Source organism: Nesoenas mayeri (assembly GCF_963082525.1).
Source record: "Nesoenas mayeri genome assembly, chromosome: 11".
NCBI lineage: Eukaryota > Metazoa > Chordata > Aves > Columbiformes > Columbidae > Nesoenas > Nesoenas mayeri.
In genome coordinates, this window is record NC_137563.1 from 19,288,418 (window position 1) to 19,306,959 (window position 18,542).

The window sequence follows — 18,542 nt, forward strand, 5'->3', positions numbered from 1 at the left end:
CTCCTGCCAATGTGACACTGAGGTTTTCTGCTGCTCCCGGGTGCCTGGTGGGCTCTTTCTGAGCCATATCACCCCTTCCCCGGCTGTAAAAGGGGGCTGCGTGGTGGGGTGATGGACCTGGAGAGCCTCCGGTGCTGTGAATAAAGTGGTGACCTTGTCTTCAGCGCAGGGAAATGTGGTGTGAGGAGAGGCTGTGATGCTTGCAGGGCTCAGGGACTGGAGCTGTGGCATCTCAGGATAAAATGGGATGAGGGAAACCAGATTGTTCCAAAAACGTGCCAGGGTGGGGAAGGAGCTCTCCTGAGTGGGGCTCAGCCCCCTGCCGCGGCACCAATACACAATCTGAGTAATGAGGTCCAGTTTATTGAGTGCTCCCTTCAACACAGAAAATACAAAAAATAACCAAAACAGTTCAGATGTCTAGACATGAAATATTTAAATAAGGTTTCTGTATAAGAAGCTGATTGTCCTCTATGTAGTAAAGCAGGACCATGACTTAAGGCAGCTTTGAAGGTTCACAGCAGGAAGACTCCCCAGCCACCCCGAATCTGCACCGAGCCCCATGTGGAGCGGGCACAGGGGTCTGTGCTGCCCCTCGCCTGCTTCAGAGCAGCTTTGGGGAGAACTGGAACAAGCCACTAGCTCCAAACCCAGAGCCCTCAGACTTAACAGGTCCCTTGAGAGGCAGAAAGCGTGGAGCTCCCAGCCCCTTGCGTTGCCCCCATCTTCACCAGAGCTGCAATCTTTGGTTCAGATGAGCCCAGGCTTTGGGAGAAGGAAACCCGGCTGCAATTAATCGCAAGCAGCATGAGACTGGTAAATGAAGCAGCTCTCTGCCAGCCTACCCCAACCTTGCTGGCTTGGCCTCAGCCAGCTGAGGAAGAGGGTCTACTAAAGCTAAAATAAATAGAAAAGGGGTCTCAGGGCTTCCCAGCCCTGTCTCACACCACGGGATACAAGCCCACCATCCACCACCCCTTCACAAGGAGGGCTGATCCTCAGGGTGGCTGGTTAAATGAGGAAAAGAGGAGGTCAGGCAAACCCCAGAGCATTTGCTGCTGCACCTCCCAATTCCTTCCCTTCATACCCCATAGAGGTGCCCGGGCTCTGCCTCTCCTCCCTCCCACCCCAGCCAGTCCCATCCAGGCCACCTAAATATCACTGTACCACCTCTCCCTGATATTGCTGAGTGTAAGGAAAAGTCCTCTGGTGTTGTTCGGTTGGTGCTGCTCACCATGACTGACATCGCAGCATCGTTCAGTCCTTGTGTCCCCATCCCAGCGTGGGACACGGACACCAACAGCCACTCCACGGGACAAAGAAAGTGCTGGCTTGTGACCTGTTCTTGCATGGCCCTGGCTGAGCGGCGTCTACTGGATCACGCAGGAGAGGTTTTCTCCGAAACAACAGGGGCAAGAAGAGGAGGTGACGGGTTTCGGGGGGATGAGATCCAGATCTTCATCGTCGGGGACCTCATCGAGGTGGTACCCGTCCTGCAGCAGCTGCCGGCTCAGGTCCTGGTTCACCTGCTAGGGGGGGAACAAAGGAGGCGGAGTTGGTTAAAATTAGTCCCAGTTCAGTTAAAATGTAGGTCTTGCAAAGGGTAGGGCTGCGAGCAAGAAGGGCATCACATCCTCCCTCCAGTGCCTTTGCACAGGGAGAAGCAGCACAACCCGACCACAGAAGACTAAAGCAAAAGACCAAAGCACTTTTCCTGGGCTGCAGCACCCCAACACACCCCATGCACCCCAAAACACCCTGCAGGCTGTGACCCCTTGGCAGGACAGAGCTCCACTGCAGGGTGTGGGGGGAAATGATGCTTTAGATGCAAAAGGTAAAGCAGTGACAGCTGGGGCTTGCAAAAGGGAGATTTATGCATGGCTTAAATGCCTGTCTACATTGGGCAGCAGTTCGCAAAGCAGAGCTCTGCGGGATGGACATGCACATACACACCCCATAGGGTGATGCTTCATTTCAGCCCCTGTATGGACCCTGATGTAACGGGGACGAGGGAACCTGGTGGGGACCGCGCTGTCAGGATGAAACCCCTGGACTTGCCTCGGCCGAGGAGTAGCCTGAGGAACATCTGGATCCCAGCTCCCCGTCACTGAGAGAAGAAGGAAACGGTCAGAGCCAGCCGGGAAGCCGAGTCTTTGCTTGGGATGCAGACAAGGGAATCTCAGGGGGGGGAAAGGGAAGCCGGCAGTGTAACCCCAAGGGATTTGTTAAATTGGGCACAATTTGGGACAAGAGGAGTGTTTCGCTGCTGAGAGGTGCCCAGTGCAATCGGGGATGCTCTACAAGGAAAATCAATCCCCACGAAGAGCCCGCTGTGAGCCTGCAACACGCCCCCACCCAAAATCCTGGGATACTCGCCCGCTCCCCACCTGTCCGAGTCGAGGGAGACCAGGTTCTCATCCACCGCCTGGCTGAGCGCCGTGTAGCCCTTGTTAAACTTCACCGACCTGCAGGAAAACAGAGAGCGAGCTCGCAACAGACATTTTTGGTGTGAAAACGCAGGCACAAAGCTGACGGACTGAGGAGCCAGGGCAGAAATCCCTGTCCCAAACGTCCCTATCCACCCAGCCATCGTCCAGGGCCACCACGACCTGAGAATAATCTCCATCCATGCTCTAGGCTACTTGATTAAATCCTTAACAGCAAAACCAAGAAACAGCAGCGTGACCCCTGGTAGAACAACTCATAACTTTTGCAGGGGAAGGGCTTTCTCTTATTATTTGATTCCACATCAGATGCTTGCTGGCCAGAACAGAGCCAGCAGACTAAGGTCCCAAACTCACTTTTCAATCCCCTGAGTTCCCCCGGAACGTGGAAAACAAAACAAACAACATTTTGGGAGAAGAAGAAACGGGATCAGACCTCTTCGGCGCCGGCTTCGGCTGGTGCGGCGCGGGTCCCCCCAGCAGCCCCTGTCTCCGCAGCGCTGCCTTCGCCAGCTCGCGCTGCCGCTCTGCAAAACAAGCACACGGACAGAGCTACAAACACCCAAGGGCTGCTTTTTCCTTTTGGGAGGGGGGGCACTGCAGGTGGGTCCTTGGGAGAGCACGGGGGCATTGCAGTGCTTTCCATACGCAGCTCCTGCCGGTTTTTAAATGTGGTTTGGTTTATTTTAAATGGTTTTATCCCACCAAGGAACAAAGAGGCTTTCGGTCACTCCCGCCTTGGGTGGGGGGGTGCAGATGTCTCCCCGAGCCCCTGGGACAACACCAAACATCACTTACGGAGCTTGGCGTGAAGGGAGGGAGGCTTGTTCATGATGTATGGTCCCCTTTTCTCCACCGCATCCATCGGCTTGTTCGGCCTCTTGCTTTCAGCCCGAATCAGCTAGAAAAAAAAGAGGGAAAGAAGCAAATTTGGTAGCATCTCTCTATGGGGATGAAGTCACGCGGAGTCATCGCAGAGCATCTGGTCGTTCTCGGGAACTCAGTATCAATGGGGAAATGTGCCACCACACTGGCTCGGGGGGAAACCTCCTCCCCAGCTGGAGGAGGGAGAGCAAAAGGAATAAGCAGATCTAATAGCAGCTGAAGGGATTATTTGGGAATGGTGAAACTAAATTAAAAGCGCACATGGCGACCGGCAGTTTCCTTGCAAGTCTAACTCCAATAACACTTGGGAGATGATGCAACAGGGGAGGTTTAACTAGCAGCTTCATAAAACAGAACATAAGGATACTTAATTTCTCCACGGGTTTTAAGCCTTTCAAGCTTCTCCCCATGCAATGATGAAACCACATCATTAAAATGAAAGCAGTGTCACATAATTGGGTCTGAGAGTCAGGGCTTTATGGAAAAGCCTCCCCTGTCTGTAAAGTATCCATCTTCAAGGAGACCTGGAACTGCTGAATGGGAATGGGCAGAAAAAACAGTTCTACAAATACAATAACTAATAAATAAAATAGAGGAAGGGTCAGAAAATGAGCAGAGTTGGTGCAGGAGGGACAGAGAATTAAAGGAAGCAGATAATGAAGAAACAAGGCAGAGGACCTGGGGTGGTGATCAGAGCACAACCGGGATTAGCATCAGTGTCTTAAACCAGAATTAGCAGGGCAGAGCCTTACAGACGGGAATAACTGCACGGGGAGCTGGGGCTGCCCGAGCCAGCGGGATTAACTGGGCGGGCAGCGAACTTCTGCCCGCGTCCCTGCAACCGTGTGCGCTGTACCTCCCTATACAGCCCCTGCACCCCTCTGTGCTGTACCTCCCTATATAGCCTTGCACCCCTGTGTGTGCTGTACCTTCCTATACAGCCCCTGCACCCCTCTGTGCTGTACCTCCCTATATAGCCTTGCACCCCTGTGTGTGCTGTACCTTCCTATACAGCCCCTGCACCCCTCTGTGCTGTACCTCCCTATATAGCCTTGCACCTCTGTGTGTGCTGTACCTCCCTATACAGCCCCTGCACCCCTCTGTGCTGTACCTCCCTATATAGCCTTGCACCCCTGTGTGTGCTGTACCTCCCTATACAGCCTTGCACCCCTGTGTGTGCTGTACCACCCTATACAGCCTTGCACCCCTGTGTGTGCTGTACCTCCCTATACAGCACCTGCACCCCTGTGTGTGCTGTACCTCCCTACACAGCCCCTGCACCCCTCTGTGCTGTACCTCCCTATATAGCCTTGCACCCCTGTGTGTGCTGTACCTTCCTATACAGCCTTGCACCCCTGTGTGTGCTGTACCTCCCTATACAGCCTTGCACCCCTGTGTGTGCTGTACCTCCCTATACAGCCCCTGCACCCCTGTGTGTGCTGTACCACCCTATACAGCCCCTGCACCCCGTGTGCTGTACCTCCCTACACAGCACCTGCACCCCTGTGTGTGCTGTACCTCCCTATACAGCCCCTGCACCCCTGTGTGTGCTGTACCACCCTATACAGCCCCTGCACCCCTGTGTGCTGTACCTCCCTATACAGCCTTGCACCCCTGTGTGTGCTGTACCACCCTATACAGCCTTGCACCCCTGTGTGTGCTGTACCTTCCTATACAGCCCCTGCACCCCTCTGTGCTGTACCTCCCTATATAGCCTTGCACCCCTGTGTGTGCTGTACCTTCCTATACAGCCTTGCACCCCTGTGTGTGCTGTACCTCCCTATACAGCCCCTGCACCCCTGTGTGTGCTGTACCTCCCTATACAGCCTCTGCACCCCTATGTGCTGTATCTCCCTATACAGCCCCTGCACCCCTGTGTGCTGTACCTCCCTACACAGCCCCTGCACCCCTGTGTGCTGTACCTTCCTATACAGCCCCTGCACCCCTGTGTGTGCTGTACCTCCCTATACAGCCCCTGCACCCCTGTGTGCTGTACCTTCCTATACAGCCTTGCACCCCTGTGTGTGCTGTACCTCCCTATACAGTCCCCGCACCCCGTGTGCTGTACCACCCTATAGAGCCCCTGCACCCCTGTGTGTGCTGTACCTCCCTATACAGCCCCTGCACGTGCTCTGCCCCATACTGCTCCTCTGTGCATATGCCCTGGCTGTATATCGCCTATGTACATACTGTCCAGCACACATACCCAGCCCTATACTGCCTGTGTGCATATCCCATATAGCCCCACAGACATACGCAGCTCTATACCCCCTATGTACATACCTCATACAGCCCCACACACATACCCAGCCCTATAGCCCCTATGTACATACCCTATACTGCCCCAGACACGTACCCAGCCCTACACCGCCTATGCACATACCCTATACTGCCCCATACCATCCCCCACGCACACATCCTGTGCTGCCCCACGCCACCCCCATGCACACAGCCCAGCCCCGCACCCCGCACGTACCCCCGCTCCCCGCCGCCCGCCCTGAGCGCTCCCAGCTCCGCCGCCCGTCGCCATGGCCGCCGCTGCCCCGCCCCGCCATGGCCGCCCGCCAATGGCAGCGCGCAGCGGCGGAGCCCCAGCCAATGGGAGACGGAGAAGTGGCGCGCCCCTCCGCCGCGCATGCGGAGCGCGGCCCCGGGAGCGGGCGGGGACAGCGGGACATCGGGACGCGGGGACAGCGGGACATCGGGGACAGTGGGACGTCCCACCTCGCCCCTTCTGTGAGCCCACTGCGCAACGCGGAGCCACTTCCCTGCCCCAGCTCCTCTTGGTTATGTTTGCTTTCTGTTTTAATTTCCTTCTAAGTTTCAATAAAGGGATTGCCCCTTTTTTGCCAAAAAAATCCCTGCTTGCACCAGAACGAGGTGGCAAACAGGCTCGTTGAAGCAACATCTATCCCAGAACAGACTCCCAGCCTGCACAGGCACCATGGCAAGCACAGCCCTTGCAGACAGGAACCACCTCAGCAGCTTCATTAAGCCCCGACTTAATCACAGGGAAATTCCTCCTCCCAGGGCAAGGAGAGTTTTGTGAGTCCTTGTTCTCCTCCTCCTCAAATCTGTGCATGCGAGAAGGTCACCACTGCCCCACAAAAGCACACAAAAAAATAATCACACAAGCCACTGCAACCACATCAGTCAAACCGGTTTTTCCTTTATTAGGTCCAACGCCACATCACGTACATTGTGACTCAATAAAGGAAGAAGTTCTCTCAAATAAGGTAATATTTTAACATTTGTGTCTCCAGGCGACTGTGTACAATCAGGTAGCATCAGGAAAATGCTCAAGTAATGCACCTGGAACAGAAAACAACAGAAAAGCCATTAAAACAGCCCGTAACCCCCACAAAGTTTCCATCAAGTCTCCAGTGTGTTATTTTCATTGGTTTTACACTCAAAGCCCAATTTAACCCTGCGCAGCTTCCAAATTTGCAGTCTGACACCTGACAGCTCTATTCTAAGCGTAATATTAAAAAAAGAGAAAGGCTGGAATATGACACCAGCCATCTCCTGAAAGAACTAAGTTAAGAGACCGTACATAACTTGATTTACATGAGGACTTTTATTTAGGGCTTCATTTTAGTCTGGGATTATAGTACATTAGGTCTCACTTATACTTCATGACAGATCCTCATTAACCAGAGAAGCTGGTAACAACGCCTTCATGCGCTGCAGTTCATGCAAGAGCCTGGTATTTATGACATAAATGCCTTATTTATTGCTTTTTCCAAGTTTAGAAAGTACTCAGAAGTTCAGCTCTAAAAAGACAATAAAACACGTGGCTTTCGAGGCTTCTGAAATTATCTATGGAAGCTCTTCAGTATTCTGTGCAGTTAAGCTCTGGCTGGGCTACAGCTGATCTATTTATCCTGGAAGCAAATTAGCGTTTAATTACAGAAAAAGACATTTCTGCGAGGTTTGGTGTGGTTGTCAACCACCCTATTTCTTCCTGAGCAACAGCGCTGGGTGGTGCCTGCATCCCTTACCGATAGTTTATGCTTTGTCCAGCCCCAGTTCCTCTGGAGTGGAGATGCCCAGTTCACTCAAGGTTGGTCTAAGTTCCTGGATAACGTAAGGGTAGATTTCCTTGTGAGGTCCTGCCTTGTCCTAGGTGAAAAGGAAGAGTGTTAATTCAACAGCCAGCTGTTGTCAAGGTTCACCACATGACAGCTGGGTGCCTGTTCGCAAAAGGGTCTGAATTGCCCTATAAAATCAGCTTTTGGGCAGACCTGGGAGAAAATTAAACTTGCTGGAAATCAGGGGAAAAACATCATCCCTTAAGTTATATTAAGGTGGAGCTCCAGGTAAAGCACACATTTGTCCTCACGTTCTGAGAAACTGGATTGTCCCCTAGCTGAGGGGACAAAAAGGAAAGAAAAGATAGAGATAAGGAAAACATGAAGATTCTTCCCTTGGTCTTACATCTCTAAAACCACTGAAAGAGTTTCAGCTCTACAGAAGAGTGCAGAAATAGCAAACTGAGAAGCAACTGACTGTGGAGCAGAGTTTGAAGCAAGTGGATTTGATAGTCAGCAGAGACCTCCGTGCCAGTCCCCCTCTGCTGTGGCACAAAAACAGGTTGAGGAGCATAACTGCTGCTTCTAGGACTGAAATCTCCATCCATTATCCATTTTAACTCCCTGATAAGTGAAGTCTGGACCTGGGGTTTCAAGGTGCTGGTTTAATGTTGGTTTTCAGGCCTATGCAGCTTCCCTAGTTACTACTCCCAGCCAGCTTTAAGAAGCCGGTGAGCTTACTTTGCTTGAGATATTCCTAGTAACGCATATTTAAAAATAACAAGGAAGAAAAATGAGACTTGCCCCTCAGAGTAAACATCAGGAAAGTAAAATATGAAAGTACGAATGTAATACCTGTGAAGCTGCGCTGGTGAGTACTTTGACCTCAAACCAATTATTTCAAGCCACTAAGCACATGCTCACAGCAAAGCTATTGATTCTGGCGGCAGGAAAACAGTGGGTTTCCCTCTGCACCGCTAAGGTAAGCCAAGGAAAAGAAATCTCTTGCGCTGCCGGTCTCTCAGCAACGCAAACGCATTGCTGCCGTCCCACTCACCTTGCTGGGCTGCCGTCCCACTCACCTTTACAACTTCTAAGATGCGGACAGCGCTGGCAAAGTCGTTTAACCGTCTGCATGCCCTCAGAGCTGCATCGATGATTTTTGGTTCCGGAACCAGGTCATAACCCACCAGCGTATTTATGCCTACGAAAAGAAGGAAACGCCAAGAGGAACTTGGCATCAGCTCATTGTGCTGTCAAAGGGCAGTTTCATCCATGCTTTCAAAGTGTCTGCACCACAGCACACTGGTTACGGAATCATTAAGAAATCCAAATGACTTCATTCCTACAGGTGTAATGAAATTAGAATTCAAGCTGCCGTCTCTTCCTTTCCTCTCCTTTCCAAGGGAAGAGCCCAACACATAAGTCATCCAGGTGATGCTGGAATGACCCCTCTGGCTGTTATGCAAACACGTTTATAAACCCTAATTGGGGTAGTTTAATAGGAGCTGGCAACTCCACAGCAAATAACAACCGAAGACAACCAGACAGACAGTCCACGGTGAGTTATGGTCAAGCCATTAAACTGAAGTCCAAAGAAAAATACGTGTGGTTATTCACTAAGCAACAATTGAGCTCAAATACACTTTCCTCAGAGGAAAGGTTTCTCTCCCTCCCGCTCAGGTGTTAAAATACGTATTCTGGGGCACTAAAATTTACAAAGCCTGGACCCCCTCTGCCTTGTAATCCCCTCTCCATCCTTCTGTGTGCACAGTTCCTTCCAGTCTGGGTATTTACAGAATTGCTCTCCTACACCAAACTCCCCATATTCACTATTTCTGCTCTCCAACAGCAAAGTAAAAATAAGTTGTTATTTCTGTACACAAACCTCTTACAGAGCAGTTATATTTACTCCATGTTACTCTTCCCTTGTCATTCAACATACCTTTCCTGAGCTCCCAGGCGTCAATATCTGGCTTGTTGAAATACGTCACCCAGCGAGCATCAAATTCCTCATCTGATTCTTGTGACCCATGAGAGTAGCAGCGGGCAGGCAGTACAGCTGGATGCAAAAAGAAAGGAAGCAACTTTGAAAAGAACAGAAAATAACTGCACTTTAGTCCTGACCAAGACACCAAAAGCCACAAAATATATATTTAACTCACTACAGTCTGGATAAGCATGAGATGAACATATCTTATTTAATAACAGTTGCTTCTTCTTCTGTGGCAAAGCGTTATTTTCTGTTCTACATCAGACTTTCAAAGTGTTCCCAGACCCTTTGGTAAGAGCAGGATTATTTAATGAGAGAGGGAAATGCAAGAGAAAAGCATTCCATATAACCGGTCCTTCAGAGAAGTTTTCTGGGATCCCTGTTTCTGTAAGACATGGGAATTTCCGCTCTGTCCAGAGCCAAGCAAGCCCGACAAACCTAATATAGATGTGCTTCATCAGACACTTTGAAGTAGCACGATTGTTCTGTTCCCTGCATTCGACCCTTCGCAAAACCACAGGATGTGTCCGTGCATGAGTTTAGCTACATGAATCAGTTTTGCAGAGCCATTCCTTCCAGAAATAAACCCCTGTGCCCTTTAGTTATACTGTTATCCACTTCAGATGAATCCACTGGTTTACCTGGACTAACTTCCTACTCCTGAAACTGGTCCCTAACTGATCTTGTAATCCAGGCAAAGCAGATTTCCCAACCAACAGACTCTGATGGGATGATTCAATAGCAAAGAGCTGCAGGTCTTCGATTCTATCACGAAGCTGGAGCTGATGAACGCTTGTTGCAAAGTGTTTTTAGGAATCCATGCAAAATGACCCGTGCCCAAGTCTCTCAAGAGCACAATGGACAAGAGCTACGACAAGCTGTTGAAGAGTTGAAGGAGAAAATAAAATTACTGCTGTCTCTGTATCTAATCAAGCTAAAACTCCTGGATTTAAGGGTCATAATCGCATTAATATTTGATAATTAATAAGGCACTAAAGTGGATTGTACTCCAACAGGCCAATAAGGCTGATGTGATTATAAGCTAATTTCTTCCTTGTTTGATCTACATAATCAGGTAAGAGAAAAACAAATAGCAAGCCAAGCCAGAACGCTGATGTTCCTCTGCTGTTCTGCAGGGAGACTCCCCATTCCCTCTTCAGCTCCAAACCAGAACCTTGACCCTGCTTTCTCCAATAAATCCCACGCCCGGCTGAGCTTCGAGCAAGAGCACTCCTGTAAATGGCCTGTGCCCATGCAGGGAGCGAGAGGACACTGCTAAAAACCCTCCGACACCACCTTTAACTCAAAAAAACTAACATCTCTTTCCACTGAGGCCAAAACAAAAGCATTCCCTTTAGTCTTAAACAAAGGAACGACTTGGTTAGAGTAGAAGGATCCTCAAGAACAATAAATAAAAGGGACACAAGAATTTGAACCCTGGATTTCCAGGAGGTGTTTTTCAATTGCTGCTGCGTTTCTTTACCACCTTTTCCCTGCTAATATTTACTTCTATTCCGGACCGTGAGCCACCCCAGCGAAGCAGAAGCGCCGCAGGAACCTGCCGGTGCCTCACATTTCAGCGGGGTCCATCAAGGTCACGGCCACACGCGCGATGTGAGCGACAGTCAAACCACCCGTGCGGAGATTCCCAACTCAGGGAACGGGCAAAGGCCACGTACATTTGCAGAGGTGCGTTTTCAAGACAACTTAACAAGCTTCGAGAGCCCGAGAAGCCTATAATCATCTAGTACCACACAAACACGTGTTAAATCTTCCCTGTTAATGACCACAGAAGGAAAACACCCATCAAGAGGTGCATCCATTTACTGAAAAAGGCCAGACTGGCAACGACAAGCCCAGGGGTGTTATATATTGTAAAAAATAAAGCTGCAGGGAGAAGAGCAGAGCGTGGGCTGGCCAGATGAACCTAGCGTGCTCGGTTTGCCGAAACACGACCCCCGAGGGCACCGGCAGAGGAGAACGGGGTCAGATGTGTTAAACGGGGCTTTGTAAGGCAAGACCTTGGAGAAGGGGAACGCAAAGCCCGGTCCTGAGCGAAGGGAAGCGAGGGCCAGGAGCCGCGGGGGGACAAAGGAACTTAAATAAGGGAATTTTAATAGATTATAATAAAATATGTTTTTAAGAAGTATCCAAGGAATCCCGGCATGCAAACAGAGCGACCACCACTTATTAGTTTGCATTTATGAAACAAACGCAGCAATGCGCTCTCTACGGCAACCGTTTAATTTCCATATGCCGCAGGAGAGGCAAATACAGGTCTGAGAGCCTTTTAAACGCGATCGCTGGCTGGTAATTAGCTACTAATTGAGCTGCACTGCCCCGCCGTCGCGGTGTCTGAGCTCTGGCCAGCATGGGCTGCACTGTCTATGGCCTTTTTTCCATCCTTTTCTTACTAACCGGGGCGCTAAGAGGGAAAGCGAGCGCAGGCCGGGGCAGGCCCGGTGCCTCCGGCGTCCCCGGTGCCGGTTGTGGAGGTCACCGGCGACCTCCGTCAATGTCACCTTCGCGGGAGGCCCGGGGAGGGCGCCGGCGGCCCCCGCTCCACCCCAGGGTGGAACCCGTCCCCCCGGGGTGCAGCAGGGCCGGTGGCACCGGGGAGGTCCCGGGGCGGCGGCGGCAGCAGCGGCCGGGCCCGGCGGCAGCGAGGCGCGCCAGGCCGCAGGCGCGGCCTGCCCTCGAGTGACGCCGCCGGGTCATTACAAGGACGCGGCGCCGCCGGCCGGGCCCCGCCGCCGAGCACCCGCCGGGCCCGGGCCCCTCGGCTCCCAGCCGCAGCAGGGCGGGGGCGCGGCGAGCGGGAAGGGGCGCGGGGCGGCCGCTCACCTGCGGGGCCGGCGGGGCGGCGGACGGCGGCGCGGAGGCCGGAGAGGGCGCAGCGGCGGAGGAGCGCGGCGGCAGCCTGCATGGCGGCGGGAGCGGCACCGGGCACCGGACCGCGCGCTGCGGGCACGGACGGCGGGAGGGAGGGAGGGAGGCGGCAGCGGCTACGGCGGCGCCGCGGGGACACACGGCGTGAGGGCGGGAAGGCCGCAGGGGGCGGGGCCTGGCGCGGCAGCCGCGGGGCGGTGCCGGCCGCCATTTTGTGGCGGGCTCGGGGTGGGCGGGGGAGGCGTTAGCGGCCATGGCGGCCGCTGAGGGGGCGTTCTGGGCTCCCCCCCGTGTCCCCTCGTGGATCGGGGCCGCAGGGAGGCGAGGCGGGGCCTTCCCTCTGCCCGCCCCATGCACCTGCCCTGTCACACGCGTCCCGAGTGCTCTGAGGGACGTTTAACCAAGAACCGTTGTTCCTACAAAAGTGAGTGCCTGGCACCTGAGCCCAGCAGGGGAACGACACAGAGACATCGGACTATGAATCCTTAATGTAAAACACAGTCCCTTCCCGGAATATGTGCTGATACCTGTATACTTACCGATACCCGTATTTACAAGTTAATTTAGGGGGAAGGACCAAGAGACATCAGACTGAATCCTCAATGTAAAACAGTCTCTTCCCAGAATATATACTGACACCTGCATTTACAAGTTAATTTAGGGGGAAAGGTAGCCAAAGTACCAGGAATCCATATCTTAAATAGATTGATAGGGGTTCCCCTTTTTATGTATTACTTTATATAAACTGAGGCAGGGTCGGGTGGTCTGTAAACCCTGAAGTACCGACCAGTGGGGAACAGGGGGGGAAATTGCAGCCGGGATTTTGGGGTGATAAAACAGGGGTTTTTTGCCCTATTATGTGTGCCGACCTTTAGGTACAACACATATTGTTGCAATATCATTATTTAAAAGATTGCTTTGCTGAGAGATCCTGCCTGAGATGATTATATTTGCAGAATAATTGTTTCCCACAGTAGGAAGGGACCCACAAGGATCATCCACTCCAACTCCTATCCCTGCATACAACAACCCCGAAATTCACACAATGAATTTAGATGCTGTTTAGGTGGCAGCTTGAGGCAGCAAACACCTCTGTGCTCTCCCCATGGGTGACATGGGCCGGTGACACGGGACCGGACAGGACACCAGACATCTGAGGATGGCACACCAAGGCCTGAACACGCAAAATACTGTGAACTCCAACCTCCCCCAGGCATGTGAGACCCTACACATGTCAAACAGGTCTTCAGGATGTGCAGACACTTGACATTTTAATCTTGTCCCAAGGTACTTAGCTATACAAGAGGGCAGAATAGTCCCTCTTGTGTGTAACAGCATTTAACAAACGCTTGTAAAGCACTGATTTTATTCACATGAACATAGCCAAAGACACTTCAAAGAAATTAATTCTGTCTTCTGAAAATTATTTGAATGTGACCGGCAAGCAAGGTGTGAGGGCACACAATCAGGAAAATAAAGCATCAAATAGTTGCTCACTTGTCCCCAAACCTCACAAGTGCCACTGTCGGTGCCCATCGCCCCATGGGCCAGCAGGAGGTCAGGGCTGAATCGGCCACCGGGATCAAAAAATCACCCCAAAATTGCTCTTTTTGGGCACCTGGGGCTGTGCCTCAGTGACGTAGCACAAGATCATCATGTCAGCTTAGGACCCTGTGGAGCCAGGTGTCATCACGCTATTTTAAATGCTTCATTTTTTTGGTTTACAGTCATTTTTTTAAACATCTCCTCATGCAGGAAATCCTTGGTTCACAGTCAGCAAAGTGAGCAGTGCTACAGCCCCAGGCTCTTCTTGCCTCGAAGATTGGAAATTGCCCACGTAGAAAATCAATTAAAAATAATTTTGCACATTAACAAAATAATAAGAAATGAATGATATGTTTTTTTCTCTTTGCTGTGAGCAATGTGAGATGGCAGCAGTGGGGCAGCACGGGGAAGGTGAAGGGCTGCTCATTCTCAGGGCAGTCTTTAGGCTCTGATAAGCGCATTTATGGAAGATTTTATTGATTAAAATGATTTTAAGTGCATATGGGGTAGGAGCCCATACCTGGTGCTCCGGCAGAGGGCTGAACCCAAACAGCGCCCACACCTGCGAGGGGAGGATAGTATAACGATTGCTGGGTGGGATGGAGCCCAGAGCTCTCCCAGCCCTAAACCTACAAAAAAAGAGTCATTGAAAAAAAAACCCACAACACACACACACACAATTGGAAATTAATATTCAACTACAGGGCAGCAGATAAGTGAAGCGACTCAATCTGTGGCAGGGCAGATAAGCACAAGCCTCTGGCCCGGAGAAGCAGCTGCTGCCGAGGGAGAGAACAAGGTCATTGCCAAACAAAACAGCCCCTGCTTCCTCCTCCTCCTCACTCCCCTTTGCCTCCTTTCATGCCCGCTCAAAGCCCTTGTCAAAAGAGGGGATTCTCACCATCCCCGGAGGGTGAGGAGGGGGCTCGGGGCTTGCTTGGCTTCCCAAACCCATCCCTGGTCCCCAGCACAGGGGCTTTGGCCGGCTCGCCATGCCAGCGAGGCCAGGGCATGTAGGAGAAACCCTCCCACATCCCATTCCCCCTCGGGACAGGGTTTGGCCGGGATCTCCTCATCCTGGCTCAGCAGCAGCAGCAGTCTCACCTTGCTGTGCTGTGGTCCGCAGCTGAGATGATCCCACCATTTTCCCATAAACATATTTCAACTATGTCTAAAAAGCTTTTATTTTCCATTTGTTTCCCCTTTACCCACTGAAGGAACAAGGGATTTGCTCCAAAGGGCTCTGCAGCCAAGCCCACCACCCCAAAACCTCTCCATCCCACCCCAGGCACTCCATCCAGCCCCCAGCTCCTGGCATTGGGGCTTCACCCTAGCCCCTGCAAACACCTCTGGGAGAGCAAAGACCTGAGTATCTGATGTGGGGAGAAGAATTGGTTTATTTTCTTCTGCTGTCCCCTAGGGAGAGAGCGACCGGTCTGCTCGTTGGTGTGTTTTGTTCAGGATGAATCGCGGCTCCATGGGGCACTGAGCCCAGCATTAATAAACCTGACAGCTCCTCTCCGGACGTAATTGCAGCGTTTTTGATAATGGACGTGTTACTCCAATGGGCTTGGGGCGAAACTGTCGCTCCTGATGGCTGAGACTCCGCAGTGGGGAGCGATGATGTGCAGCCGCCGTCCCCGCTCCGGGCAGCCCTTGGGGACAGGCAGCAGGCGCTCTGGCTCCGTGGGGTCACTGCAGGGGACATTGCCTCTGGGGGGCTGAATGTGGGGCTAGTGGCTCCCCAAAACACATCCTCCCTGCTTCAGTCCATAACCAAGGGCTGGCAGGTTTAACCCTTTAACCCTCACCCCAAATCTGGGGACATGGTGCACCCCTAGCTGCAAGCCCCCATGCATGGGGGTCACCTGGAGCAGCAGGTGGGGGACCCTACAACACATCGGTGACCTCAAAACAAGCACCATGCCTTTATCTACAGCAAAGCAGCTAAAAAGCCCCCAGAGTTTCTTCAGCATATAATTCCCTGCCTATACAGGGAATGTTTTCCTGCCTCTACACCCGGTGTACAGCGGTCAGGGCAGGAGGTGGTGGGGTCAGTGGTGGTGTTCTGGCTGGTGGTCTGGGGTCCCCGAGCCCCTTGGGCTGTTGGATGCCTGTACCTTCAACTTCTTGGTCAGCAGCTCCTCGCGGGGAGGTGGCAGGGGCCGCTTCAACCCCTTGGTGGAGGAGCTGGATGTGTCTTCTGCATCGCCAGACTGTGTCCCCAGCCCGTTCTGGGGCTCCGGGGGCTGGTAGCCTGTCTGGTTGGGGTCCAGGGGGTCTCTGGAGAGGAGGATGCAGATGGAGGGGACATTCTTGTGGACAGTCATGCTCTGTGCCGTGCTGCCGGGCAGCGAGTCCTGGTTCTCCCAGACCTCCCATAAGGTTTTGTAGCGCACCTTGGTGACCTGGTGAAGACCTCCCAGCTTCCGTTTCATGATCTCCACGCAGGTGATGGTCTTGGTGACTGCCCTGCCAGAGCCGCTGAAGACGATCTGCCGCCTGCCCTTCAGCTCCATCTGAGCCATTGCAAAGTTCATCAGGTTCCTGATCTTGCTGCCCTCCTTCACCTTCATCTCCACCACGTCGGGGGGCAGGTCAGGGAAGGGCAAGGGGCTCTCCTCCTCCGAGGTCCTCACCTTTCGGAAGTTCTCCATCCTGGACCGGCCAACGGGCTTGGCTCCCCCTCCTTCTGCAGCCATCCTTCTCCCCTTCTCAGGGATCCGCTTGGGCTCCTAGCGCCCCGGGACCATGGTGGGGCTGACTCCGCTGCCCTCCAGCTCAGCCCGCCGGATGGCTGAGCTCAACCCTGCACCCCCGAGACTGCCAGCCCCTTCCTCTCTCCTTGTCCAGAGCTGGCAGGGGGCTCGGTGGCTGTGCCGGAGGATGTCCCCCAGGGGACACAGGGCTGCAGGATCCCCCGGGTGCCCCCGGTCGCTCCCAGCAGGGAGAACGACTGGCTCTGGCTCTCGGTGATGCTCAGGCTCCTCTGCTCCCACTGCAGCGCTCGCTTCTGCTGCTCTTTGCTTCATTCTGGACTTCAGCAGCCCCCAGAGCTGTTCAGTGTAATTAGCAGATCCTCCCCCTCTCCCTCCTCTCTCTCTCCTTTCTCCCCTCCTCCTCCTCTCGCTCAGCCTCCCATCCCAGCACCTGCCTTCATACCTGCCAGCACCCAGAGCCAGGGAAGGTGAAGGGGAGGGCAGGGAGCCCAGGTGCCCAGCCCAGAGCAGGCAGGGGAGTGAAGGGGAGGAAGGTGGCAGGCAAAGGGAGAAGCTCACTCTTGCCTTCATGATGCTCCCGGAGTCCTGCCCTCTTAAAGAGAACCTGGTCCCTTCTCTGGGTGCTTGCTCCGCTCAAGGACACCAACTGCTAACTGCAAATGTCAGCAGAGCGCGGGCAGCGGGCCTGCCTGTCACCCTGCCTGTTACCCTGCCTCCCCGGCAGCATCCCCAGAGGGATGAGGGGTCCTGGCCATGCTGCACATTGAGATGCAGGAGGTACTTGGAGAACGCCAGCAGCCTGAGCTCAGCCCTTATCAGCCATCAGAGAAGCTACTTGTGACCCGCAGGCAGGAGAAATCCTGGCAGATGGCACAGCGGCTGTGCCTGGCTGCGGGACTGGGACACGCACCGAGCACGCCAGGACTCTGCTCCCCCCGGGCCCCACAGCCCCAGCCCTGGCTCTGCCCACGGGAAAACGTCTCCATCCCAAAAGCCCCGAGTAGCAGATGTCATGGCAGAGCCGGTTTTCACGGGCGATTTACCTTCATCCTCCTCCTCCTTTCCCATCCCCGCTCTCCACTGCTTTCCCAGACCCTGTCCCTTGCTCATCTCCGTGTCCCCAACATGGGTCACCATCGTATTTACTATCTGAGCCCCTTGCAATACATCGCTGAAGATACCTATTGCAGGCCAGAAGCTGTCCCCTTTCTGCCCCCAGTCTCTGCCCCGGGCAGAGGCGATGTCCCTGCTCCTGTCACCTGCCTGTCCCCTGCCTGCCCCTGGCACCTCCAGCCTTCCACTCAGCAGACGGGGGGGATCATTGCACAGTGGAAAGACATGCCGAGTATTGACTTGCAGTCAAATCTTATCGGCCTCCAGAGGCCCCTGGATTGTTTTCACTCTGAGCAGGGCTTGAAAAAATACATAAATAAATCAATCGATCCGATGGCCACACAGGTGAGGGCAGGATGTGGCTCTCCACTCCCGGCCAAGGCAAAGCTCTGCATCCCAGGGGTCCCCAGAGCAGCTTTCTGTGGGTACCACTACCCTAAAAGGAGGGTCCAACACCCCCCGATCCAACCACCAAACTGGGGTTTGGGGTGTCTCTGCAGGCGATGGGAGTAGAGCACCAGTGTTTCACGCACGTGGGATGGTACACTCCATCCACACAGTGTCCCGGTGTGCTGGAAAACTCGAAGGGACAGAGAGCAGATTTCCTGACCCAGCTGACACCTTGCTGGGCTCTTTGACACAGAAGGGGAAACTGAGGCAGGGCACAGAACACTCCCAGGCTCACCCCCAGTGCTGGATTCAGGCTTTGATCATCCCCCAAGCCCAGCAGTAGCAAGCATGCCTGCTCACTGCACTTCCACCATGAATCCCTCGCTCATATGAGACAAAACAACATTGGTTTTTCCCCCTTTCCACATGATGACTATCTGTAGCACCCTTGCTGAAGGCACTTGGCTCCTTCCTCAGGCAGGCAGGCATGGATTAAGCCTCTCAGGGAAATTACTGCCTTCAAAAGATGCTA

General features: G+C 53.3%; 3 protein-coding genes across 3 annotated transcripts; all 3 read right to left on the bottom strand.

The window, feature by feature from the left end:
* Nucleotides 1–472: 472 nt before the first annotated feature.
* FAM219B (family with sequence similarity 219 member B) lies at nucleotides 473–5,860 on the bottom strand. Its single transcript, XM_080351275.1, has 6 exons — nucleotides 5,806–5,860; nucleotides 3,243–3,345; nucleotides 2,881–2,971; nucleotides 2,388–2,465; nucleotides 2,059–2,107; nucleotides 473–1,529 (listed from the first exon to the last, which is right to left on the bottom strand). Exons 1-6 carry the CDS (start codon nucleotides 5,857–5,859, stop codon nucleotides 1,371–1,373), a joined length of 534 nt encoding a protein of 177 aa, XP_080207401.1. The 5' UTR covers nucleotide 5,860; the 3' UTR covers nucleotides 473–1,370.
* Nucleotides 5,861–6,478: 618 nt separating this feature from the next.
* Nucleotides 6,479–12,379, bottom strand: COX5A (cytochrome c oxidase subunit 5A). Its single transcript, XM_080351406.1, has 5 exons — nucleotides 12,198–12,379; nucleotides 9,306–9,422; nucleotides 8,443–8,564; nucleotides 7,331–7,451; nucleotides 6,479–6,641 (listed from the first exon to the last, which is right to left on the bottom strand). Exons 1-4 carry the CDS (start codon nucleotides 12,277–12,279, stop codon nucleotides 7,338–7,340), a joined length of 435 nt encoding a protein of 144 aa, XP_080207532.1. The 5' UTR covers nucleotides 12,280–12,379; the 3' UTR covers nucleotides 6,479–6,641; nucleotides 7,331–7,337.
* A 3,462-nt stretch (nucleotides 12,380–15,841) lies between these two features.
* Nucleotides 15,842–16,489, bottom strand: RPP25 (ribonuclease P/MRP subunit p25; the record flags this gene model as incomplete). The annotated part of the gene is made up of 1 exon (XM_080351540.1): nucleotides 15,842–16,489. One exon carries the CDS (start codon nucleotides 16,487–16,489, stop codon nucleotides 15,842–15,844), a length of 648 nt encoding a protein of 215 aa, XP_080207666.1.
* Between the last annotated feature and the right edge of the window lie 2,053 nt (nucleotides 16,490–18,542).

Coding starts and splice junctions, on each gene's coding strand:
- FAM219B (XM_080351275.1), bottom strand. CDS start 5,859: ATGGCGACGGGCGGCGGAGCTGGGAGCGCTCAGGGCGGGCGGCGGGGA. Junction 2,466..2,880: donor CCGAAGCCGGCGCCGAAGAG/GTCTGATCCCGT, acceptor GTTTTCCTGCAG/GTCGGTGAAGTTTAACAAGG. Junction 1,530..2,058: donor CAGGCTACTCCTCGGCCGAG/GCAAGTCCAGGG, acceptor TTCCCCCCCTAG/CAGGTGAACCAGGACCTGAG.
- COX5A (XM_080351406.1), bottom strand. CDS start 12,279: ATGCAGGCTGCCGCCGCGCTCCTCCGCCGCTGCGCCCTCTCCGGCCTC. Junction 8,565..9,305: donor CGCCTGGGAGCTCAGGAAAG/GTATGTTGAATG, acceptor TTCTTTTCGTAG/GCATAAATACGCTGGTGGGT. Junction 7,452..8,442: donor GCATCTTAGAAGTTGTAAAG/GTGAGTGGGACG, acceptor CTTTTCACCTAG/GACAAGGCAGGACCTCACAA.